A 24,879-nucleotide genomic window follows, 5' to 3' on the forward strand; every position below is an offset into this window, starting at 1 on the left:
ATGAAAAGTGGTGCTCTCCCACTAAGGAAAAAAAAATAATTTTCTGGCGAGCTCTATGAGAAACTCTGTTTTTTTATAATGAAAACCAAGATTCACAAAATCCCATTATTCCAGGTGCTTCAGGAGTCCTTTGGTGTGGGGCATCATGGGACTTGCAGTTCCTGTGCCTCACGTTCTCAGTCTCCTCTGTTGGCCGGGCTGTCTGGCTGAACTACATCTCCTACAATGCACCACCTGCTCCAGGAAGCGGCACTTCATTGGTATCGCTGACTGTGGTACATCATGGGAGATGTAGTCCAGCCCCTGCTGTTTGATTAAAGGGCTGCTGGAAGAATCAAAACCAGCCTCCCCAAGACCTCTGGCAAAGGCAGCGATGGGCACAGGGACGGATGATCCATGGAATCTAAGGGCAGAAGGACCAGCTGGGTGACACAGGCCCCAGGACTCCCCTGAATTCATTCCCGTTTGAACGAGAGCAGATCCTTTAGCAAAACCTCTCAGTGTGATTTAAACATCCCCTGGGACGGAGAATCAACCACATCCCGAGATCGTTGTTTCAATGGCAAATTCTCCTCCCTGTTCAACATTTGCACCTTATTGCCAGTCTGAATTTGTCTAGCTTCAGCTTCCAGCCCCCGGATCTCGGTCTGCTCGGCCGCCGGACCCATTATCAACGTTCTCTTCTCTGCGTAGGATCTTCCAGATGGGCTCACGTCCCCCCTTCCCCTTCCCTTGGGTCAGCTAAACAGACGGAGTCCTGGAGTCTCTCACCCTAGGGCAGGTTTTCCAACCCCTGACTCCTTCTCCTGGCTCTTCTCTGACCCCTCCCCAGCTGATCAGCACCTCCTGGGAGTGCGGGCCCCAGAACTGGGCACAGGACCCCGGCCGCGGTCGCACCAGGATCAAACCCAGAGGGAAAATCCCCTCTCTGCTGGATTCCAGATTGCCCTGTTCATGCACCCCAGGATCGCACTAGCCCTGCTGGCCACCGCGGCGCTGGGAGCTCCTGGTGAGCTCGTGATCCACCGGGATCGCCACGACGACCTTCCCGCGCTGGGCCTACGGCACAAAGGCCCAACCCCAGCCCCTCCCCCACCCCGGAGGTCTCTTTTCACACGTTCCCGGCACTTACACCGGACATGGTGATGGGTGGGGACCGGGACTGGCCGATCCCATTGGCGGCCTGGCAGTGATACTCCCCAGCCTGCTTCGCCGTGATGCTCTTCAACACCATTTCCCGCCGGGATCCCTCCAGCTGCCGGTCGCCCCAATACCAGGCGTAGGAGGTGGGGGCGGGGAGGCTGCTGGTGTAACTGCACGTTAGCATCACCGATTCCCCTTCCCGCGGGCTGGTGCCCGGCGCTGCCGTAACATGAACACCTGTGGGAGCGTCTGGGAGGCGAGACGGAGACACGGGGCATGAATGGAGAGAGACAGAGTGGGGGGACCTGGCCCAGAGGGGGGAAGGGATCCAGGGCAGGGGTTGAGGGGCAAGGCCTGGCCCATGTGGCTCCTGGGGGTGAGAACAGGCAGGGCATCATGGGGATAAGGGGTAGGGGTCCCGCAGAATGGTCTGGGTGGCTCAGGTCAGTTGGGGGGGAGCGGGTCTGGCCCAGAGCAAGCTGGGGGCCTGCAGCAGGGGAGGGGTGTTATGGGGTCTGGGCCATATGGGGCTGGGGGTCTGGGGCACCTGGGGGGGGGACAGAGACTGTCCCAGAGGGGTCTGGGGACACAAGGCAGGTGGAGGGGCAGGGCCTGGCACAGAGGCGGCTGGACACCCAGGAAGGTGGGAGGGGACAGGGCCTAGCTCAGTGTGGAATGGGGCCCTGGGGCAGCTGGGGGGATGGGCAGTGGCCTGGAGGGGGTTGGGGGCCCAGGGCAGGTGTCGGGGGGACACGAACTGAATTTGTCACTGATGGGTACAGCCATGGGAGCGATGCAGAGGAGGAGAGGGGCCCCAGCCCAGACCCAGCAGCACTGGAGTTGACCAAACCCGGTTATTAGGAGGCAGGGGCGGCACGGAATATGAGGCTGGAGCTAATGAGGTAAGCGGGGTGAAGCGGGGGGACGAGGTGGGTGGGGTGAAGCAGGGGGGACAAGTTGGGGGCACGCGGGGCTGCTCCAGGAGGCCGTGTGGGGAGTATTGGGGGCTGTGAGGAAGGAGGCTCTCACCAGCCCTCGCAGAGAGGCTCAGATACCCCCAGCCGGGGACGGAGACCCAGACCCCGCACGCGTAGCTCCCTCCGTCAGAGACGGCTGCCTTGAGAACACGTAAATCCTGCCCGGCTTCTGGCAGCCACACGTCCCCACGGGACCAGATGTATCTGGCGACGGGCCGCAGAGCTGCAGCCTGGCAGCGCAGGGTAAAACCGTCGCCTCCCCTGAGCGCTGCCTTCCCTGCTGGGTGAGAGTTCATCAGCGGGGCCCCGGGACTGATCGAAGGGGCAGGTCCCTCCCCATCCAGTCTCATGGGGCAAGAATATTTGCTAGAGCCAGATGACAGTTTTTGAGCTGGGGAAAGAACCCAGGGGTCCTGGCTCCGAGTCTCCCCCACTTTAACCCTCTAGACCATCCCCCTCTGACAACTGGGGATAGAAGCCAGAAATCCTGACTCCCTGCTCCCCCACTCTAACCACTAGTCCCCGCTCCCCTCCCCGTGTCAGGGATAGAACCCAGGTGTCCTGGCTCCCAGTGCCCCCTGCTCTAACCATGCCATGTCTAGCAGCAGAGCTCACCTGTCCCCAGGGGGTGGGATTGGTCAGAGTCACACTCATCCCTGTATCCATCCACCTGGCATCTCAGCGCCGCGCTGGGGTCCAGCTGGGATGGGGCTATTCGCAGCTCGGTTGCCCGAGCCCCACCCAGGGTTTGCCCTGGGGTCCGCTGCGTGCCATCTCGGTCGTACCAGGAGGGGCATTGGGAGCAGGCAGACCCCACTGAGCAGGTGAGGGAGGGTCCCGGTGTAACAATGCTGGTTCTGGTGGGACCCAACTGAGAGTGCCAATTTAGGACAAATTGCTTAAACGGGGCAGTTACAGCCTAAGGCTGGCGTTTTTCCACCTCTAAGGCAAACCAAACCAGCCAGACAAAGAGGACTTTGGTCTCACCCCACTGGCTAACCACAAGTCACACAAGCAATTCCCGCAGACACTCCAGTTTCCCAGTATCACCACCAGTGCCTCTCGTTATGGGGGACAAATGGTTATGAAAACCAATACCCAAATAAAAGAAAAAAGGTTCTCCTGATCCCATAGGACCAAGCCCCAGACCCAGGTCAATATACAAATCAGATCTTACCCACAAATCACGCTGTTGCCAATCCTTTAGAATCTAAAATCTAAAGATTTATTCATGAAAGGAAAAAGATAGAGATGAGAGTTAGAATTGGTTAAATGGGATCAATTGCATACAGTAATGGCAAAGTTCTTGATTCAGGCTTGTAGCAGTGATGGAATAAACTGCAGGTTCAAATCAAGTCTCTGGAATACATCCCCAGCTGGGATGGATCATCAGTCCTTTGTTCAGAGCTTCAGTTTGTAGAAAAGTCCCTCCAGAGGTAAGAAGCAGGATTGAAGACAAGATGGAGATGAGGCATCAGCCTTTTATAGTCTTTTCCAGGTGTAAGAACACCTCTTTGTCCTTACTGTGGAAAATTACAGCAAAATGGAGTCTGGAGTCACATGGGCCAGTCCCTGCATACTTTGCTGAGTTACAAGGCGTATCTGCCTTCTCTTAATGGGTCCATTGTATAGCTGATGGTCCTTAATGGGCATTAAGCAGGCTAGGCAGAGCTAACACCAACTTGTCTGGGATGTCTCCCAGAAGCATAGCACAAGTTTGAAATACAGACAGTATAGAGCCAATATTCATAACTTTAACTACAAAATTGATACACACATATAGACAGCATAATCATAACCAGCAAACCATAACCTTCTCTTAGACACCTCATTTGAGCCCCTTTATACAAGAGTTGGTGCCACTATAGGACTTTGGTTGCAACCATGTTCTATATGGTCCCAGATTATGTCAATAACGTGACACCCGGTTCCATTCGGCGCCCCAGGGAGGGCTGGCACCAATGGGCTGTGAGGAGAGGAGGGGTGAGGAGCCATTGAACCTTGCTGGGGCCCTGGGGCTGGCAGCGCTCCCAGGGGCCGTGGCTTGGCTGCAGAGCGGGGAGCAGCCCCCAGGGTGCGGGCGCGGCCCAGACTGGGAGCTCGGCTGGCTGGGGCAATGAGGGCTCGTGTCAATGCGGGAGAGCAGCCAAAGTTGGCCTGAGACACGGGGAGTGCTGGGTCTCCCCGGAGGGGCGCAGCCGCCAGTGGGGAGCACCACACATCGGGCCTCAGACTGTTATTCAAGTGTTATTCATCCCCCTCCCAGCCACAAAAACCTCTGATCCCGCAAATCCCGCAAGAGAGACAGACTCCCCCATGCTGCTAAAACCAACCAACCAACCAACCGAAACTGGTGGGTGAAGATATGATCGATACTAACGGAATTCAGACCCAATTTTTACCACTAAAAGAATCGAACAAATCTTGCTTGAGCCAGGTACAAACACACTGTAACTCCTGTTATTACAGAACGCGTCTCTGACCTGACTTGGGCCGGTGCATTTCCCCAGATTTGGAGCGAGGGAGATAAACATGGAGAGGAAAGAGAAGCTCAAAGAAAATATTTAGCAATTTCCCCAATAGGCGACTCTTGGTACATTTATGAGATTTAGTGTTTTCCCACCAATTACCGCAGCCTGTTTTTTGCCCACCCAATCCCACCCCCAACAAAGCACATTTTACCCGCTCCCGCTGTTCTGGTGGTGGGTCTTACAGGGTCCCAGTCCCACTATCGGGCTCCACCTGAGAGCCCCTCATGCCTGCGGCATTACGCTGGCTGCAGGGTCAGTCTCAGCAGCTCTTCAGCACAGGCCAAGGGTTAGACAGAGTGACGGGGACGCGGGTCTGAAAACACAGCCTAGGAGTCTGACCCACAAGTCCCCCCTGCTCTAACCACTCCCCCCACTTCCCCTAGAGCTGGGGAGAGAACCCAGGAGTCCTGGCTCCCAGCTCTAACCACTTGGATTTCGGAGCAAGGCAGAAATGGGGTGTGTGTGTGTGTATCCCTGCCGCCCCCTGATGGAGGGGATGAGCCCTGTTCTGTGTGTGCGCACTCATGTGTGGTGCCCTCTCTGAGGTTATCCAAGGTCCCTGCGTTGACCGAGGGGAACTGGATGGAACCTGGTTACCAAAGACACTGAGTTACTGTCCTGCTTTATTCGTCCAGTTGTCACTGCTGCCATCACCGACTGTGTCGAACCGGAAGCGGTAGGTGCTCTGATCGCTGGGGCGCAGCCCCGCCACCCGCAGGGAGCAGTTGTGCTGCAGATCCCCCAGATAGTGGGCGCGGCCCTTGAAGGCAGTGTGGACACGAGCCTCATCCGAGTGATACACGGTTTGATTCCCGTCCTGTGTCCAGCTCACGGCACTGACCGTCCACCCTGCGGGGTAGGTGAAGGAACAGGGGATGGTCACGCAGGAGCCGACCCATCCAGCAAGCGGCCCTGGTGCGAGTGTCACGTTCCACTCCTCGGCGTAAGCGCCTGCTGGGAACAAGAATCGGGGATCAGACCCGGCGCCTGGCCCCAGCTGCAGGCTGGGCTGCCGCAGAGATCCCACCGGGAGAGACCAGCATCAGCTCCGCCCCACAAACCAGGGACTTTAAAACACAATCAGGGATGTTGTGTTGTGGGGCTGTCTGAGACCCCCGGATTCCTCCCCCGGTGTGGGGGTGACAGTGAGCCCGGCCAGCGCTCCCCTGGGAATTGGAGAAGGGGAGTTTGGAGATGCCCCCCCAACATCAGCCCATCCCCTGCCCAGCAATTAATCACCCCAGCCCCCAAATCACTCCAGGACCCCATCAGTCCAGGCCAACCCCCCCCCCCAATCTGCCCAGCACCACTTCAGTCTAGTCCATCCTCTGCATCCCATTAGTTCACCCCCCCTCAGTTCACCTCACTTCAGTACCCCTAAATCTCCACTTAGCTCAACTCCCCTGGCCACCCCCTTCAGTCCAGCCCCCCTCAGTTCACCTCCCCATCCCCCCTCAATTCATCCCCCCATATTGCCCCTCAGTGCACCCTCCATCCCCCCTCAGTTCAGCCCCCCCCATAGTGTCTGGGCCTTGGACCAGAGGACCTGACTGCAGAAGGAGCCCCACTGGCGAGGGGTCAGGTTAGAGTTGCCAACTTCGGTTGGAGAAATTCCTGGAGGTTTCATAACATGACAATCTTTAATTACAGATTAATCTTTAATTCCTTGACACGCTAGGAAAATCCTGGAGGGTTGGAAACCTTAGTTCAGGCACTTCCCTTGATCAAGGAGCCAGGTACGGACGCGGGCAGGGGCCAGATGGGCTGGAGCTGGGCAGACGGGCAGGGCAGGGAGCAGAGCTCTCCAGACCGGCCCAGGAGACACCCCGACTCGCCAGGGCAGCGAGAAGCCCAGAGGCAGGACGTGGGGCAGGGAAAATGGCAGCCCGGGGGATGAGAGCGGCTGAGGCCCTCGCTGCTCAGCCCAGGGCTAGACCAGGCTGACTCTGTCCTGAGAACCAGGCGTGTTCTCCACCGGGGGGAAACCAGCAGCGAGGACCCGGCCACTCAGGGTCAGGTTCAAGGCCAGACGCCCCGTAGGCTTGAACTGGAGCCGCTGGCGCGAGTGGCTGGAACGTCCCTGCACTAGAACCCGGTTCCAAGCCCCCTCCTGACAGTGTAGACGCACTCCCGCACGCCGCAGGATCAGCTGCGCAACCAGGAATTTTACACCTAGGGCCCTTCGTAAAACAATTTCCGAACCAGAAGCGAGTAAAGCTCAGAGATTGGCCTGATGGAGCAAGGATTAGTTGCATTTCTATCCCCATGTGCTTTGCGGGCTGTGTGTGCGGGGCTCACGGCCTCAGGGGTGAAATGCAGCCACCTCTGGGGAGGTGTGTGTGGCTGTTTGGCAGCTCACAGCAACGCAGAGGGCAGTTTCAGGGCAGGACCGGAGGACGGTTCCTATGTGGAGCTGACGTGCAGGGAAAGTCAGGGAGCTGGAACAGAACAAACCACTTTGGGGTGTGGCAGGGATCCCAGGGGGACATTCTGACCCCTTGGGAGAGAGCCATGTGTGGGAAGGGTATCACAGGCACAAGGGGCAGTGTCGGGTTTCAGTGTGTCAGCTGGGAACAGCAAAGCCCCAGAAGCAGAGATCAGCCCTGACTGCGAGGAGAGAGCCCTCTACAGAGCCCCCATCCTTGCAGCACAGCCCCCCCAGCGCCACCGCTACCCTGGGGCATTGGGGCCAGAACTGACTGCGAGGGGATAGTGCCCCTTACTGAGCCCCCCCGGCGCATCCTGCAGCGCCACCCCCCAGCGCTTCCTCTGCTGCTTCCTCACTGATAACTAGACTGTTTATCGGGGCCCGTCTCTGTGACCACAATGTGGGTACAGCCAGTGTCTGATGTTACCCAAGTGCTCTGAGAATGTTCTTTCTGGGTAATGGGGCAACAGGCCAGCAAGGGTCTGAGGGCCTGGGTGTGTCTGAAAATAAATTTCCCTCTTCAGACCTGGGATTAGAACCCAGGAGACCTGGCTTCCAGCCCCCAGTTCTATCCCAAACACCAGGCTCCCTCTCTGAACCGTTGATCAAGCTCCTGTGGTCCCCCCAATATGATCTCAGACACCTTCACACCCCACCCAGTTGTTGATCTTTTCAACCCACAGTGAAATGCAGCCTGCTCTTGGATCGGGCACGGCCGCTGTTTTACAGCACAGGGTAATGTTGCCCTGCCGTGTTCAGTCCCCATATCTTACACCGTGAGCTCGTCGGGCAGAGACTGGCTCTCACGCCGTGTGTGGGAAGCCCCCGGTGTATTTTCAATGCTACCCCCAGTTACGGTGTGACAGTGCGGCCCAGTAGCTAGAGCACAGCAGTGGGACACAGAGCCCCGGGTTCTACTCCTAGATCTATCATGGACCCACCATACAATAGCGGGTCAGTCACTGCTCCTCCCTGAGCCTCAGTTTTCTCTCCCTCCTATTGTCTATTTTAATTGTAATTTCTATGGGGCAGGGACTGTCTCTGGATCTGTCTGGGCAGCGCCTGGCACAATGGGGCCCTGATCTCAGCTGGGGCCCCTCCCATGAGAAACTCTCACCGTTTAATCTCCTTTCAGTGATTTAGAGATGCGAAGAATCATTCTCCCCAAATCTGGCTTTTCCCCTAAAACAAGTTAAAGCGGCTCTTACCTGGGCCCTGGGCCTGGGTTAGTGGCTGGGACTCTGGTCTGATCCCACCGCTAACACTAACGGGAGAGCAGGGAGGTTGCAGTCAGATAACGAGGAATCAGATTCATCTACATCTGTGGCAATAGCCCCAGGCGCTGTGAGTGGCTGGTGGCTCAGGGGAGGAAAGGGACGAACCGTGATAGTGTGTTCCTGGCCTTTAAAGGCAACGTATTTGCTGGTTTGGTAGCAATAAGTTCTAGTGGTTACAGTGAGTGAGAATGAGGACTTCTGGTTTTTATCCCCAGCTGGGGGAGGGGCGTGGGGTCTAGTGGTTAGAGCAGGGGGCTGAGAGTCTGGACTCTGGGGTTCTGGCTCCACGCACCATTCCCCTCATAGGAGCCTTTCACTTTGTTGTCCGGCTGCGGCAGAGAAACTTCCCCTTTCTCCGGACATTGCGAAAGCTCAGCCCCAGCGCTGGTTACACGGGGTGCGTGTGGTGGGGCCTGTTCCTTTTAACCCCGTCCAGCCCCAGAGACTCCCCAGCCACAGGCCAAATGGGGCTGCTGGGGCAGAGTTGGAAGGAGCACGACCCCCCTGGCTCTGAGAGACCCTGGGGAAGGGATGAGGCTTGGCCCTGTTCTAGCGCTGGCCAGCTGGGATCTCAAAGCATCTGAGGAGCCGCTCAGCCCTCGGAGTGAGAGGAGGGTCCCCATCCCCCAGGGGCAAAGGGGCAGAACTAGGAATAGAACCCAGGAGTCCTGACTCCCAGCCATTGTGTCAGGGTCCCTGGGGTGGAACCTGGAACTGGGGCACCGCTGAGCCCTCTGGCTAACCAACCTGGGCTCCCTCTCACACTGTGATGCTGTGACAAGCTACAAAGCTCTGGCAGATCCTGCACTTACGCAGCCATCCCCAGGCAGGGACACACCCAGCCATTGTTTCCCCCAGGAATTGAAATTAAGGGGGGTGTTCAAATTTACAAGGGGGGGGGTCAGGGCCAATGAGGGATGAGACCGTAAGGTGAAGGTGGGTGTGACAGTGCACAACTCACCACTGCAGCGCCTCCTGCTGGTCATCTCAGGGAATTAGCATTTCTAGCCTCCGGAGCACCCTCTGCAGGCTGGTGTCCCACTGCCCCTTGTCTTTGGGGTGCTGCCCCCTGGCAATACCCCCACAGTTTCAGGGTCTCCCCACCCAGGGGAACCCCCAACCCTCTATCCCCACCTTGCCTCAGTCGTGGGCTACTGCCAGTCACCATCTAGCCCCCGTTCACTGGGGCAGACTGCAGTGTAAAAGCCACTCATCATAGGCAAGGGGGGGTTGGACCTGCTGCCTTTGCCTACCCATGGGCTGACCTCTGCAGCCCCAGTACCTAATTGGCCTTCCACTAGGCCACAGCCTGGGGGGTTTCCAGGCTAGAGCTCCCTTGGCCTTCCCCCAGCCCTGCTCCACTCCAGGTCCCTCCCTCTCAAAGCTAGAGAGAGTCTCCCCTTGCTCCTGGCCCACTGCCCTTTTATAAGGGCCAGCTGGGCCCTTACTTAGCCAGCTACAGCTGTGGGTGCTTTCCCAATCAGCCCAGCTTCCATGCTGCAGCCTCTCCAGGGCTGCTTTCAAACCCGTCAGGGCAGGAGCCGGTGACCACCCGGCTACAGTGGCTGTACGGCACCATCGTAAAAACTGAAAAATGTCTCATGACCATTTTATTAGATTTAACTCATGTTTTAAAAACATCAGACAAATTAAAGTTGGCTACTCAAGCCTTCTATGAAGCACAACATCTCCATCCTTCTTGAACAACTCTGTTAATGAACTTCTTGAATGCAATGCGTTCATCTTTGGTGGCTTCTTGTGGGTCCGGTACTTCCATTCCTTCAATTGATATGCTCATTAGTTCAGTCACATGATCAGGCAGAAGGCGACTTCTTTCTAAACACAAAATTCTATTCAATGGTGAAAAAGAACGCTCCACTGTAGCTGTTGGGACTGGGAGTAGCAAGAGATGGATTCCTACTTCTTTCAGTCCAGGAAACAGAACACAAAGCTCGGGTCGAGCCACTAGTGATTATAAAAAAGAAGTTGAAGTCAAATGTTCATTCATTTGTCGTATGCTATTCCACTCTGTGTTCAAATTCTCTATTGTGTCCTGAGCACATGGGAGCCTCGGTGCTGGTAGTGCCTCACTCCACTCAGCTGTCGGTGTTTTACAGGACAGGGATCTGTAAAAGCTCCGTAGAGGTTGAGTAGAATCTAGAAGTCGCTGTTGTCGATTTTTAAGAATCAAGTCTGTACTTTTTCAGTTGTCTTAACAAACACTTCTTGTCCTCTTCACTTAAGGAGTCAATATAAATGCCTTCATTGGTCAAATTCTGGGTTGAAGTCTTTGCTTCTTCCAGTACTTTTTCAGTGGATAGCTCTCGGATTGATCCAAATGTAGCTTTCTATTGCTGGACAAAGATCTCCTACTGTTGTAGCAGATGCCTGGATGGCATTGTGTAATGACCCAAGTGGTTTCAACAGTAGATGTACGAGAGAGAGAGAATGGCAACAGTCTTCTCTGAACGTAGTAGCAAAAGTAACCCACCAGCCTCACTCCTTAGATCCATCCCATCTTGGTAGATACTTTCCAAAGCCAGTAATAACGGCTGGAGTAATTTTAAGACAACGGCCAAGGATCGCTCATGAGAAAGCCAGAGGGTTTTCCCAGGTTGGACTAATTTGAACTTCAGTCCCAGGGTATCTTCTATATTCCCAAGATATTCAGTCTTTTTGGACTCTTGATGAAAAAAGAATATAATGAAGACATTAAATTTATAGCTTTTTAAATGTCTTTTGAAGAGTCTGCAGCTCATACTAGTGCTAGTTGGAGTAGATGGTCCCTGCAGTGTGTATAGGAGAGATTAGGGTTACACTTTTCTCTGAGCAAAGCTTGTACTCCACCATGTCTTCCAGAGAAGTTTGCAGCTCCATCAAATGCACAAGCAGCCATCTGTTTGGAGTCCAATTGACAAGCATTTAACTCTTCTAAGATGTGGGTTGTCACAGATGCAGCCGATGTGTCGTCTATAACCTGAACATCTAGAAATGCATCTACTGGCCTACTACTGACATCAAGATAATGTACACAATGACTTAATACTTGATGCCCATTTGCATTGGTGCATTCATCAGCCATGTATGCAAATTCTTTGAATGCGGTGAGAGAGTTCTTCACTTTTTCAACTGTTGAGTCTTTGCAGTGGAGGGGGGGTTGCTGCCGAGTATCGCATCCACCTCTTTGTGGAACCGGCAGCTCGTGGGCGCAGCACCAGAGCGGCGGTTTGCCTCCTGCGCCTGGTGGTAGGTGTTCCGCAGCTCCTTCACTTTGACCCTGCACTGCAGTGTGTCCCGGCCATGGCCCCTTTCTCTCATGCATTTGAAATCTGTCCATAGGTACCATAATTCCTATGGCTAGAGCACAGCTGGGACTGCACAGCCTCCTCTCCCCAAATGCCAATGAGGGCCAGCAGCTCGGCATTGCTCCAAGCGGGGGATCACCTGGTGCATGGAGCAAGCAGGGCCACCTGGAAAGATGCGCTGAGACCACTGCACATGTCACTGAGAAAACTGGAAGGGGACTTTCAAATTTCCAAAGGAATGTATGGGGTGGGGATGATGGTTGGTCACCTGAGGGCAGGGCAGTAGAGTTCAAACCGATGACCAGAGAGGTGAGAACAGGAATTATGGGACACCTCCCGGAGGTGCAGGAAGCTCTACCCCTCTCGTCGAGGTGCTTTTTTTAAAGCACTACAACTGCACCGTTTCTGCGCACTAAGTGGCTTGGCAGTGTGTGCACCGCGGGAGTTACAGCGCAGGAAGCTGTTTTACTGCACAGACACTTGCCCGTGTAGACAGGGCCTGAGAAGTCTCCATTGTCTATGGTTCCTGGGATAGTCCCTGGGCGTGTGAATTCCTTCAATGGGCCATCAGCGTGTCTGGCTGCTCCATTGCTGTACCCAAAAGGCTGGTCGTGGGGGGTTCCCAACTCACAACATATTTCAGTAACACACATATAGCAAAACGTCAGAGCTCCCCATGCACTGACAGCACAGCCAATCCAGCAGGGCATTCATGTTCAACAGATCCAGCCTTTCACACTGATCCCTCGCCAGGCAGACTTTGTACACAACACGTCATCATTATAGGACAGTGGTGAATATGGGGGTCCCAGGGGCTGCTTTGCAGCACAGTGTGCCACAGCCACTCTAACCATTAGACTTTATTGCCACCTAAATAGCAAATACATTTCCTTTAAAGGCCATGAAGACACTATCACGGTTCCCTTTCCTCCCCTGAGCCATCAGCCACTCACAGCGCCTGGGGCTATTGCCACAGATGTAGATGAACACGATTACTAGTTACCTGTCCCAACCTCCCTGCTCTCCCGTTAGTGTCAGCGGTGGGATCAGACCGGAGTCCTGGCTGCTAACCCAGGCACACGGCCCAGGTAAGAGCCGCTGTTCCTTGTTTTGGGGCAAAAAGCCAGATGGGGGAGAATGATTCTTCGCATCTCTAAATGACTGAAAGGAGATTAAACGGTGAGAAATTCTTATGGGCGGGGCCCCAGCTGAGATCGGGGCCTGGTGAGCAGAGTGCTGCGTGGACACAGCCAGAGACTGTCCCTGCCCCATAAAAATGACAATTAAAATAGACAATAGATGGGAGGAAAAACTGAAGCACAGAACAGGGAAGTGAGTCGCTTATCATCGTACAGCAGGGCCATGGCACATCTAGGTGGAGAGGCAACAGTCCTGGGTCCCACGGCTCTGTTCTAGCCACTAGACCACAGCAGCTTCTGTTAACACTGTATATACACAGGGTGCTTCCCAAACACAGCATGAGAGCCAGTCCCTGCCTGACGAGCTCGTGGTGTAAGATACGGGGACCGAACATGGCAGGGAAACATCATCCTGCACTGTTACATGGCTGCTGGGCCCCACCCCAGAGCAGGCTGCATTTCACTGCTGGATGAGGGGAAGCTGGGAGCCAGGACTCCTGGGTTCTATTCCCAGCTGTGCAAAGGGAAATATATAACCAGACACACCTGGCCCCTCAGACCTTTACTGGCTAGTTGTACCATTACCCAGAGTGAACGTTCTCAGAGCGGTTGGATAACATCAGACACTGGCTCTGCCCAGGCTGTGGTCACAGATACACACAGAGACGGCCCCCGATAAACAATCCAGCTATCGGAGAGGAAGCAGCAGAGGAAGTGCTGGGGGTGCAGAGCTGCAGGATGGGCCGGGGGGCTCTGTAGGGGTCTCTCCCCTTGCAGTCAGTGCTGATCTTTGCTTCTGGGGCTTTGCTGTTCCAAGGGCCGGCTCCAGAGATTTTGCCGCCCCAAGCAGCCAAAAAAAAAGCAAAACCGCAATCGTGATCTGCGGCACTTCGGCGGGAGGTCCTTTGCTCCAAGCGGGAGTGAGGGACCCGCCACTGAATTGCCGCCGAAGAGCCAGACCTGCCGCCCCTCTCCGGTGTGGCCACCCAAAGCACCTGCTTGCTAAGCTGGTGCCTGGAGCCGGCCCTGGCTGTTCCCAACTGAGGCCTGGTCTACACTACGACTTTAATTCGGATTTATCAGCTTTAATTCGAATTTACCTTGTAACCGTCCACACAACGACGCTATTTATTTCGATGTAAAGGGCCCTTTAAATCAATTTCCGTACTCCACCCCGACGAGCGGAGTAGCGCCAAAATCGATTTTAACATTTCGAATTAGGGATAGTGTGGCCGCAATTCGATGGTATTGGCCTCCGGGAGCTATCCCACAGTGCATCATTGTGACCGCTCTGGACAGCAATCTAAACTCGGATGCACTGGCCAGGTAGACAGGAAAAGCCCCGCGAACATTTGAATTTCATTTCCTGTTTGCCCAGCGTGGAGAGCACAGGTGACCACAGATAGCTCATCAGCACAGGTAACCATGCAGGCTGATAATCGAAAAAGAGCACCAGCATGGACCGTGAGGGAGGTACTGGATCTGATCGCTGTATGGGGAGAGGATTCAGTGCTTGCAGAACTTCGTTCTAAAAGACGAAATGCAAAAACTTTTGAAAAAATCTCCAAGGGCATGATGGAGAGAGGCCACAATAGGGACTCTGAGCAGTGCCGCGTGAAAGTCAAGGAGCTCAGACAAGCGTATCAAAAAACAAAGGAGGCAAACGGTCGCTCCGGGTCAGAGCCGCGGACATGCCGCTTCTACGCCGAGCTGCATGCAATTCTAGGGGGGGCTGCCACCACTACCCCACCTGTGATCGTGGATTCTGGGTCGGGGATAGTCTCATCAGCGACGCCTGAGGATTCTGCCAATGGGGGAGAGGAGGAGGAGGATGAGGATGAGCTTGCAGAGAGCACACAGCACTCCGTTCTCCCCAACAGCCAGGATCTTTTTATCACCCTGACTGAAGTACCCTCCCAAGCCTCCCAAGCCAGTACCCAAGACTCTGACCCCATGGAAGGGACCTCAGGTGAGTTTACCTTTTAAAATATGAAACTTGTTGTAAAAGCAAACGGTTTATAATGATTACTTTGCCCTGAGGACTTGGGATGCATTCGCGGTCAGTTCAGCTACTGGAAAAGTCTGTTAACGTGTCTGGGGATGGAGCGGAAATCCTCCAGGGACATCTCCATGAAGCTCTCCTGGAGGTACTCCGAAAGCCTTGCCAGAAGGTTTCTGGGCAGTGCATCCTTATTCCCTCCTCCATGGTAGGACACTTGACCACGCCATGCTTGCAGCAAGTAATCTGGTATCATTGCCTGACAAAGCCTGGCAGCGTATGGTCCCGGTGTTTGCTGGCATTCAAGCAACATCCGTTCTTTATCTTGTTGTGTAATCCTCAGGAGAGTGATATCACTCCTGGTAACCTGGTTGAAATACGGGAACTTAATTAAGGGGACAGAGGTGGCCGTTCCTACTGGGCTGTTTGCCTGTGGCGGAAAATAAATCCTTCCCTGCAGTTAGCCAAGCGCAGATGGGAAATTGGCCCTGAGTTTTTCGCGTTTGGCTAGCAGGGATCTTCCCTGTTACCAGCCACACGGTGGGGGGGGGGGGTACCGTGATCATCCCAGAGAATTCATGGCGGGAGGGGGGCAGCGGCGGGGGGGGGTGGTTAGTTTGGTGCCTGCAGGGATCTTCCCTGATACCAGCCACGCGGTGGGGGGGAGGGGTACAGCGATCATCCCAGAGAATTCATGGCGGGAGGGGGGCGGCGGCGGGGGGGGGGGGGGTGGTTAGTTTGGTGCCTGCAGGGATCTTCCCTGATACCAGTCACGCGGTGGGGGGGAGGGGTACAGCGATCATCCCAGAGAATTCATGGCGAGAGGGGGGGGTGGTTAGTTTGTTTTCTGGTGCTGCTGAATGTTAACAGAAAAACCGCAGCACTCTACAGTCTATGCTTGGTATGTGGGAAAGGAGGGCGCAGAAGCTGTAAGACAATGGCTTACCATGGCCGCATGCAAGCCAAATTCTGTTGCCCAGACCTGTGATCTCTAGCAGCAAAGCCACAGGCACTCAGCATTAAGAGGCAAAATGCGACCTTGCACAGAAATCACATGTGCTATGTAATGTGAATAGTGTTGGTCACCGTGAAAGAGTATAAGCATTGTTCTGCAAAATGTATCTTTTTAAACAATTCTCTCTTTTTTCCCCTCCCTACAGCAGCTGCAAATTCCTCAAGCCTCCCTCCTCCATCCCGAAGGTTATCACAGATAAGGCGTCGTAAGAAGAGAACACGAGACGAGATGTTTTCTGAAATTATGGAATCCAGCCGCAGTGACAGAGCTCATCTGAATGAGTGGAAGGAAACAGTTTCAAAGTATAGGAAAGAAGCCAGTGAACGTGAGGACAGGAGGGACCAACGTGAGGACATGAGGGACCAACGTGAGGACAGGAGGGACCAACGTGAGGAGAGGAGGGACCAACGTGAGGAGAGGAGAGACGCTCGAGATGAGAGGTGGCGGCAGGAAGACCAGAGGAGGCAGGATGCAACGCTGGGGCTGCTGCATGAGCAAACAGACATGCTCCGGCGTCTGGTGGAGCTTCAGGAATGGCTGCAGGAAAACAGACTGCCGCTTCAGCCCATGTTCCACCCTCCCCCCTCCACATGTTCCGTATCCTCGTCACCCAGACGTGTAAGAACACGGGGGGGGGGAGGCTCCGTACACCTTCCCATTCCACCCCAGTAGACAGCCCAAGCAAAAGGCTGTCATTTTTTTAACCTTTTCTTTGTGGCTTTTTCCTTCCCAGCAATCCTCCTCCCAAATACCACCCGGGTTCCCTCCCTCTTTTTCTAATCTATTAATAAAGAATAAATGATTTTTAAATGATAGTGACTTTATTTGGTTTGAAAGAAAGCTGGGGGAAGGGGGAGGGTGGGTTCCTTACAGAAAATGAGTCAATAAAGGGGGCGGGTTTTCATGAAGGAGAAACAAACAGATATTTCACACTGTAGCCTGGCCAGTCATGAAACTGGTTTTTAAAGCTTCTCTGATGCACAGCGCTTCCTGGTGTGCTCTTCTAATCGCCCTGGTGTCTGGCTGCGCGTAATCAGCAGCCAGGCGATTTGCCTCAGCCTCCCACCCCGCCATAAAGGTCTCCCCCTTACTTTCACAGAGATTGTGGAGCACGCAGCAAGCAGAAATAACAATGGGGAGATTTCTTTGGCTGAGGTCAGAGCGAGTCAATAATGATCGCCAGCGACCTTTTAAACGGCCAAATGCACATTCTACCACCATTCTGCACTTGCTGAGCCTGTAGTTAAACAGCTCCTGACTCCTGTCCAGGCTGCCTGTGTACAGCTTCATGAGCCATGGCATTAAGGGGTAGGCTGGGTCCCCAAGAATAACTATGGGCATTTCAACATCCCCAACGGTTATTTTCTGGTCCGGAAAGTAAGTCCCTTGCTGCAGCCCTTTAAACAGAGTAGTGTTCCTGAAAACGCGAGCGTCATGAACCCTTCCCGCCCAGCCCGCGTTGATGTTAGTGAAACGTCCCTTGTGATCCACAAGTGCTTGCAGCACCATTGAAAAGTACCCCTTGCGGTTTATGTACTCGGTGGCTTGGTGCTCCGGTGCCAAGATAGGGATATGGGTTCCGTCTATTGCCCCACCACAGTTAGGGAATCCCATTGCAGCAAAACCATCCACTATAGCCTGCACATTTCCCAGAGTCACTAACTTTCGTAGCAGCACCTGAGTGATTGCTTTGGCTACTTGCATCACAGCAGCCCCCACTGTAGATTTGCCCACTCCAAATTGATTCCCGACTGACCGGTAGCTGTCTGGCGTTGCAAGCTTCCACAGGGCTATCACCACGCGCTTCTCAACTGTGAGGGCTGCTCTCATCTTGGTATTCTGGCTTTTCAGGGCAGGGGACAGCAAGTCACAAAGTTCCATGAAAGTGCCCTTACGCATGCGAAAGTTCCGCAGCCACTGGGAATCGTCCCAGACCTGCAACACTATGCGGTCCCACCAGTCTGTGCTTGTTTCCCTTGCCCAGAATCGGCGTTCCATGGATAGAATCTGCCCCATTAACAACATGATCTCCAAAGCACCGGGGCCCGTGCTTTCACAGAATTCTGTATCTGTGTCCGTGTCCATGTCCATGTCAATGTCCTCATCATGCTTGTCGCTGCGTTGCCGCCGCCGCTGCCTCCTCGCCTCGTTTTTCTGGTCCTGGCTGAGCATAAACTCCACGAGAACGCGCGAGGTGTTTACAATGTTCATGACTGCTGTCTTGAGCTCAGCGGGCTCCATGCTTGCCGTGGTATGGAGTCTGCAGTGTTCACTCACCCAGGAAAAAAGGCGCGAAAATGGTTGTCTGCCATCCGTTGCTTTCATGCAGGGAGGGAGGAGGGAGGGAGGAGGTGAGGCTGTACCCAGAACCACCTGCGACAATGTTTTTTGTCCCATCAGGCACTGGGATCTTAACCCACAATCCCAATGGGCGCGGGAGACTGCGGGAACTATGGGATAGCTATGGGATAGCTACCCACAGTGCAACGGTGCAGAAATCGACGCTAGCCCCGGTACTTGGACGCACACCACCGAATTAATGTGCTTAGTGTGGCCGCATTCATTTCGACTTTATACAACCTGTTTTTCAAATCCGAATTATATAAATTCGGATTAATCCCGTAGTGTAGACATACCCTGAGACACTGAATCCCGACCCTGCCCCTTGTGCCTCTGATACCCTTCCTGGACATGGCTCTATCCCAAGGGGTCAGGACGTCCCCCCGGGGTCCCTGCCGCACCCCAACATGGTTTGTTCCATTGCAGCTCCTTGAATCTCCCTGCATGTGTCAGCTCCACACAGGGCCTTCCTCCTGTTCTTTCCTGAAACCATCCTTCACGTTGCTGTTAGCTGCCAAATAGCCATGCGCCCCTCCCCAGAGGTGGCTGCATTGCACCTCCGAGGGGTGAGCCTTGCATACATGGCCCACAAAGCACATGGGAATGGAAATGAAATGGATCCATTGGGCCAGTCTCCAAGCCTTAGGTGACTCATTCCCGGCCCCTTTCCCCTCCCAGGCCGGCTGAGCGCTCTGTCCTGGACGGAGATGGCCTTGGTGCTGGTCCCTGCCTTTTGCCTTCTGAGCGGTGAGTAATTCACACAGACGTGACGCGCTGCCACCCAGGGAACCGGTGGGGACCGTTTCCCAGCCCTGGGAGTGCGTCTACACTGCCAGGAGTGGGCTTGGAACCAGGTTCCATCGCAGGGATGTCCCAGCCACTCGCGCCTGCGGCTCCAGGTCAAGCCTAGGGGGCGTCTGAACTTGACCCTGACACCGAGCAGCCCGGTCCTGGCTGCTGGTTTCCCCCCGGTGGAGAACACGCCTGGTTCTCGGGGCAGAGTCAGCCTGGTCTAGCCCCGGCCTCCCTGGGCTGAGCAGCGAGGGCCTCAGCCGCTCTCGTCCCCCGGGCTGCCGTTTTCCCTGCGCCAGGTCCTGCCTCCGGGCTTCTCGCTGCCCCGGTGAGTCAGGGCGTGTCCTGGGCCAGCCTGGAGAGCTCTGCTCCCTGCCCTGCCCATCCGCCCAGCTCCGGCCCGGCTGGCCCCTGTCCGCATCCGCACCCGGCTTCTTGTGCACGGGCAGTGCCTGACCCCTCGCCGATGGGGCTCGTCCTGTGGTCAGGGCCTCCGGTGTTAGTGCCAGACACCCAGCTATGGGGGGGAGCTGAACTGAGGGGAGATTTGGGGGGCTGAATTGAGGGGAGATGGGGGTAAACTGTGGGGAGACAGGTGGGGGGCTGATTTTGAGGGAATGGGAGGTGAACTGTGGTGGCAATGGGCAGCTTAATTGAGGGGACATACGGGGGCCTGAATTGAGAGGGGTTAGAGTGAGGAGGGATGAGGGGGCTGGGGGTTGAATTGAGGGGGGCTGGGCTGAAGGGGGTGGCCAGGGGAGCTGAGCTGAGTGGATTTGGAGGCCTGAACGGAGAGGGGTGAACTAATAGGATGCAGAGGATGGACTGAACTGAGGGGGGCTGGGCATATGTGGGGGAGGGGATCAGCCTCGACAGAGGGGAGAACTCGGGCGGCAGGAGTGATTCGGGGGCTGGGGTGATTAATTGCTGGGCAGGGGATGGGCTGATGTTGGGCGGGGGGAAGCTGATCTGTGATTCCTGTCCCCGGCAGGTGCCTACGCCCAGGAGTGGAACGTGACACTCGCACCAGGGCCCCTTGGTAGAAGGGCTGGCTCCTGCGTGACCATCCCCTGCAACTTCACTTACCCCGCAGGGTGGAACGTCAGTTCCGTGAGCTGGACACGGGACGGGGATCAAATCGTGTATCACTCGGACGAGGCTCGTGTCCACGCTGCCTTCAAGGGGCGCGCCCGCTACCTGGGGGACCTGCAGCACAACTGCTCCCTGCGGGTGGTGGGGCTGCGCCCCAGCGATCAGGGCACCTACCGCTTCCAGTTCGAAGCAGTGCGCAATGGCAGCAGTGACAGACAGACGACTAGAGCAGAACAGCAGCTCAGTGTCTCTGGTAACCAGGTTCCACCCAGCACCCCCGGGTCAACGCAGGGACCTTGGATAACCTGAGAGGGCACCACACGCGAGTGCGCAAACACAGAGCAGGGCTCGTCCCCTCCAGCAGGGGGCAGCAGGGACCAGGGCCGGTCCAGGCACCAGCCCTCCAAGCATGTGCTTGGGGCGGCACCTGGAGGGGGGCAGCGCTCACCTGGGGAGAGCGGGGCCGCGGCCGGGCTCTCCGCCCTCCTCCCGGCGCTCCTGCTGGTCGGGGAGAGCGGGGCCGCGGCCGGGCTCACCGCCCTTCCCCCGGCGCTCCTGCTGGTCGGGGAGAGCGGGGGCCGTGGCCGGGCTCGCCGCCCTCCTCCCAGTGCTCCGGCCGGCCGGGAAGAGCGGGGCCGCCCTCCCCCGGCACTCTGGCCAGTCAGGGAGAGCGGGGCCGCGGCCGGGCTCTCCACCCTCCCCCCGGCGCTCTGGCCGGTCGGGGAGAGCGGGGCTGCGGCCGGGCTCAGCGCCCTCCCCTGCTGCGCTCCCCGCCTGGGGCGGCAAAAAAGCCAGAGCCGGCCCTGGCAGGGACATACACACACACACACACTCACATACACACCATTTCTGTCTTGCTCTCAAATCCAAGTGGTTAGAGCTGGGAGCCAGGACTCCTGGGTTCTCTCCCCAGCTCTAGGGAAGGAGGGGGGAGTGGTTAGAGCAGGGGGGGACTTGTGGGTCAGACTCCTAGGCTGTGTTGTCAGACCCGCGTTCCCGTCACTCTGTATAACCCTTGGCCTGTGCTGAAGAGCCGCTGAGACTGACCCTGCAGCCAGCGTAATGCAGCAGGCGTGAGGGGTCTCAGGTGGAGCCCGATAGTGGGACTGGGACCCTGCAGGACCCCCCCCCAGAACAGCGGGAGCGGGTAAATTGTGCTTTGTTGGGGGTGGGCAAAAAACAGGCTGCGTTAATTGGCTGGAAAACACTAAATCTCATAAATGTACCAAGAGTCTCCTACTGGGGAAATTGCAAAATATTTTGTTTGAGCTTCTCTTTCCTCTCCGTGTTTGTCTCCCTCGCTCCAAATCTGGGGAAATGCACCGGCCCAAGTCAGGTCAGACACGTTCTGTGATAACAGGAGTTACAGGGTGTTTGTACCTGGTTCAAGCAAGATTTGTTTGATTCTTTTAGTGGTAAAATTGTGTCTGAATTCCGTTGGTATCGATCATATCTTCACCCACCGGTTTCTGTCGGTCGGTTGGTTGGTTTTTAGCAGCATGGGGGAATCTGTCTCTCTTGCGGGGTTTACGAGATCGAAGGTTTTTGTGGCTGGGAGGGGGATGAAAATGCAAAAAACAAAGCCGGGCACTTGAATAACAGGAACGGGATAGAATTAAAAACAGTCCCGCCTAGGGCTCTGGTCTGAGGCCCGATGTGTGGTGCCCTCCACTGGCAGCTGCGCCCCTCCAGGCAGACCCAGCGCTCCCCATGTCTCAGGCCAACTTTTGCTGCTCTCCCCCATTGCCCCGAGCCCTCATTGCCCCGGCCAGCCGAGCTCCCAGGCTGGGCCGCCCCCGCCCCCTGGAGGCTGCTCCCTGCTCTGCAGCCAGGCCGCGGCCCCTGGGAGCACTGCCAGCCACAGGCCACAGCAGGGTTCAATGACTCCTGACCTCTCCTCTCCTCACAGCCCATCTGTGCCAGCCCTCCCTGGGGCGTGGAATGGGAGTGAAACCCTCCCTCACCTGCTCCGTGGGAATCACCTGCCCCCATCACCCCTCCTGGTACGACCGAGATGGTGCACGGCAGAGCCCAGGGCAAACCCCGGGCAGGGCTGGAGAGACCAAGCTGCAAATATCCCCGTCCAAGCAGGACTCCGGCGCCGTGCTGAGATGCCAGGTGGATGGATACAGGGATGAGTGTGACTCTGACCAATCCCAGCCCCTGGGGACAGGTGAGCTCTGCTGCTAGACATGGCATGGGTAGAGCAAGGGGGGCTGGGAGCCAGGGCGCCTGAGTTCTATCCCCAGTTTTGGGAGGGGGGTGGTCTAGTTGGTTAAAGTGGGGGAGACTCAAAGCCAGGACTCTGGGTTCTTTCCCCAGCTCAAAAACTGTCATCTGGCTTTAGCAAATATTCTTGCCCCGTGGGACTGGAGGGGGAGGGACCTGCCCATTCGTTCAGTCCCGGGGCCCCGCTGACGACCTCTCACCCGACTCTCGCCCTCAGCCACCCCCAAGTTGTCCAGGGTCGAGGTTTCATGGCCGGCAGGGAAGACAGCACTAAGGGAAGGCGACAATTTTACCCTGCGCTGCCAGGCTGCTGCCCTGTGGCCTGTCGCCAGGTACGTCTGGTCCCGCGGGGACGTGTGGCTGCCAGAAGCCGGGCAGGATTTACGTGTTGACAAGGCAGCTGTCTCTGACGGAGGGAGCTACGCGTGCGGGGTCTGGGTCTCCGGCCCCGGCTGGTTGTATCTGAGCCTCTCTACGAGGGAATCAGTCGAAGTTCAATGTAAGCAGTGAGGGCTGGTGAGAGCTTCCTCCCTCGCAGCCCCCAATGCTTCCCCCACGGCCACATGGAGCACCCTGCATACCCCCGCCTCGTCTCTCCTGCTTCACCCCACTCACCTCATCAGCCCCAGCCACATATTCCGGCCCCACCTCCTAATAACTGGGTTTTTCAACCCCAGTGCTGCTCCTCTATTCTGGGCCCCCTGCTCCTCTGCATCGGTCCCATGGCTGGGCCCATCAGCGAAAAATTCAGTTCGTGTCCCCCCCACACCTGCCCTGGGCCCCCAGCCCTCTCCGGGCCACAGGCCATCCCCCCACCTGACCCGGGACCCCATTCCACACTGAGCTAGGTCCTGTCCCCTCCCACCTTCCTGGGTGTCCAGCCGCCTCTGTGCCAGGCCCTGCCCCTCCATCTGCCTTGTGTCTCCAGACCCCTCTGGGACAGTCTCTGTCCCCCCTCAGCTGCCCCAGACCCCCAGCTCAATATGGGCCAGGCCCCATCCCACTACTAACCTGCCCCAGGCCCCCAGCTTGCTCTGGGCCAAACCCTCTCCTCCCCAAGAGCCTTGAGCCCCCAGACCTTTCTGGGGGACCCCTGCCCCCATCCCCATGCCACCCTGCCTGTTCTCGCCCTCTGGAACCACATGGGCCAGGCCCTGTCCCTCACTCCCTGCCCTGGATCCCTTCCCCCCTCTGGCCCAGGTCCCCCCCACTCTGTCTCGCTCCGTTCACGCCGCATGGCTCCATCTCACCCCCCCAGATGCCCCCCACAAGTGTCCGCGTTATGGCAGCACTGGGCACCAGCCCGCGGGAAGGGGAATTGGTGACACTAACGTGCAGTTACACCAGCAGCCTCCCCGCCCCCACCTCCTACGCCTGGTACTGGGGCGGGCGGCAGCTGGAGGGATCCCAGCGGGAAATGGTGTTGAAGAGCATCACGGCGAAGCAGGCTGGGGAGTATCACTGCCAGGCCACCAATGGGATCGGCCAGTCCTTGTTCCCCCCCGCCCCCATCACCATCACTGTCCGGTGTAAGTGCCGGGGACGTGTGAAAATAATTTTAACCTGCCATTTCAGCAGCAGTGTCCCCACCGACGTCGCCTGGTACAAGGATAATGCCAGGCTGCGGGGGTCGCAGCTGGAGCTGGCGCTTCAAGGCGTCACAGCCAGGCACGCGGGGGAATATCGCTGGCCCCCCGTTACCATCCTGGGAAGGTCTTGGTGCGCAGGGGGCCTGGCTGGGGACGCCCAACCCACAGGCTGACAAACCCTTGGGCTGTGGGTTCTGATCCCGCTGGGCTCCATGCTGCCCAGGTCGGGCTGTGCTGGGCCGGGCTGTCAGCGCCCTACACCGGTGACACCAGCCCCTGTCTTCCCTCAGGTGAGTGCCAATGTCTGAGCCCCGTCCTCGTGGCCTGCATTGTGGTTGCCATCCTGCTCCTCATCATCCTCTTCGTCCTCGCTAATGTGTGGGCTTGTTATCTGCTCAGGAGAGGCCGGCGGCAGGTGGGAGCCGAGGGGGCTGCGGAGGGTAAGTGGGTGGGTGGGAACAGAGATGGGGCTGGTGCAGGGGGTTGGTGATTTGGGGGGGCTGGTGGAAGACACATGGGGAGATGTGGGGATGATGGGAGACACTTGGGAGAATTTGGGGGGTTGGGACCAGTGGTTTGGGGGAGACACTGTTGGCAATTCAGGGGGCAGAGGCTGGTGGTTTGGGGGGGCTGGTGGAAGATACCTGGGGGAACACAGGGCTGGGGGGATGTTGAGACACGTGGGGTGATTTGTGGGGGGCTGGTGGGAGATGGGGAAATACAGGGGGTGGGGGACGGTGGTCTGGGATGGTTGGGGGGAGACACTTGGGGGAATTCAGGGGTGCAGCCAATGATTTTAGTTTATGATTCATTTATTGTGTGATGTTAAGATTCATTAACATACAATCACTGTCTGGTCAGTGGAGCGGAGCTGTAGGGCTATAGGGGTCTAAGACTGATCAGTGTTTAGCAGGAATCACCATGTATTGGAGCAGTGTTCTCAGACTCCATTGCACCCAGGGCCAGCTCCAGGCACCGCCTGGGAGTGAAGGACCTCCCGCCGAATTGCCGCCACAGATCGCG

The 24,879-nt window shown here is 56.6% G+C and overlaps 2 protein-coding genes across 2 annotated transcripts; both read left to right on the plus strand.

Annotated features, from left to right (window-relative positions):
- The first annotated feature begins 11,912 nt into the window (after positions 1 to 11,912).
- LOC122173408 (sialic acid-binding Ig-like lectin 12) lies at positions 11,913 to 20,398 on the plus strand. Its single transcript, XM_065574538.1, has 3 exons — positions 11,913 to 12,749; positions 18,833 to 18,901; positions 19,938 to 20,398. The coding sequence occupies exons 1-3, from the start codon at positions 12,644 to 12,646 to the stop codon at positions 20,345 to 20,347; spliced, it is 585 nt and encodes a 194-aa protein (XP_065430610.1). The 5' UTR covers positions 11,913 to 12,643; the 3' UTR covers positions 20,348 to 20,398.
- LOC135976851 (SRRM2 protein homolog rsr-2-like) lies at positions 13,935 to 16,771 on the plus strand. Its single transcript, XM_065574522.1, has 2 exons — positions 13,935 to 14,769; positions 15,960 to 16,771. The coding sequence occupies exons 1-2, from the start codon at positions 14,226 to 14,228 to the stop codon at positions 16,484 to 16,486; spliced, it is 1,071 nt and encodes a 356-aa protein (XP_065430594.1). The 5' UTR covers positions 13,935 to 14,225; the 3' UTR covers positions 16,487 to 16,771.
- Positions 20,399 to 24,879: the final 4,481 nt, after the last annotated feature.

The sequence above is a fragment of the Chrysemys picta genome, chromosome 20, assembly GCF_011386835.1.
Source record: "Chrysemys picta bellii isolate R12L10 chromosome 20, ASM1138683v2, whole genome shotgun sequence".
NCBI lineage: Eukaryota > Metazoa > Chordata > Testudines > Emydidae > Chrysemys > Chrysemys picta.

Coding starts and splice junctions, on each gene's coding strand:
- LOC122173408 (XM_065574538.1), top strand. CDS start 12,644: ATGAACACGATTACTAGTTACCTGTCCCAACCTCCCTGCTCTCCCGTT. Junction 12,750..18,832: donor AACCCAGGCACACGGCCCAG/GTAAGAGCCGCT, acceptor TTCCCCTCCCAG/GCCGGCTGAGCGCTCTGTCC. Junction 18,902..19,937: donor TGCCTTTTGCCTTCTGAGCG/GTGAGTAATTCA, acceptor TGTCCCCGGCAG/GTGCCTACGCCCAGGAGTGG.
- LOC135976851 (XM_065574522.1), top strand. CDS start 14,226: ATGCAGGCTGATAATCGAAAAAGAGCACCAGCATGGACCGTGAGGGAG. Junction 14,770..15,959: donor CCCCATGGAAGGGACCTCAG/GTGAGTTTACCT, acceptor CCCTCCCTACAG/CAGCTGCAAATTCCTCAAGC.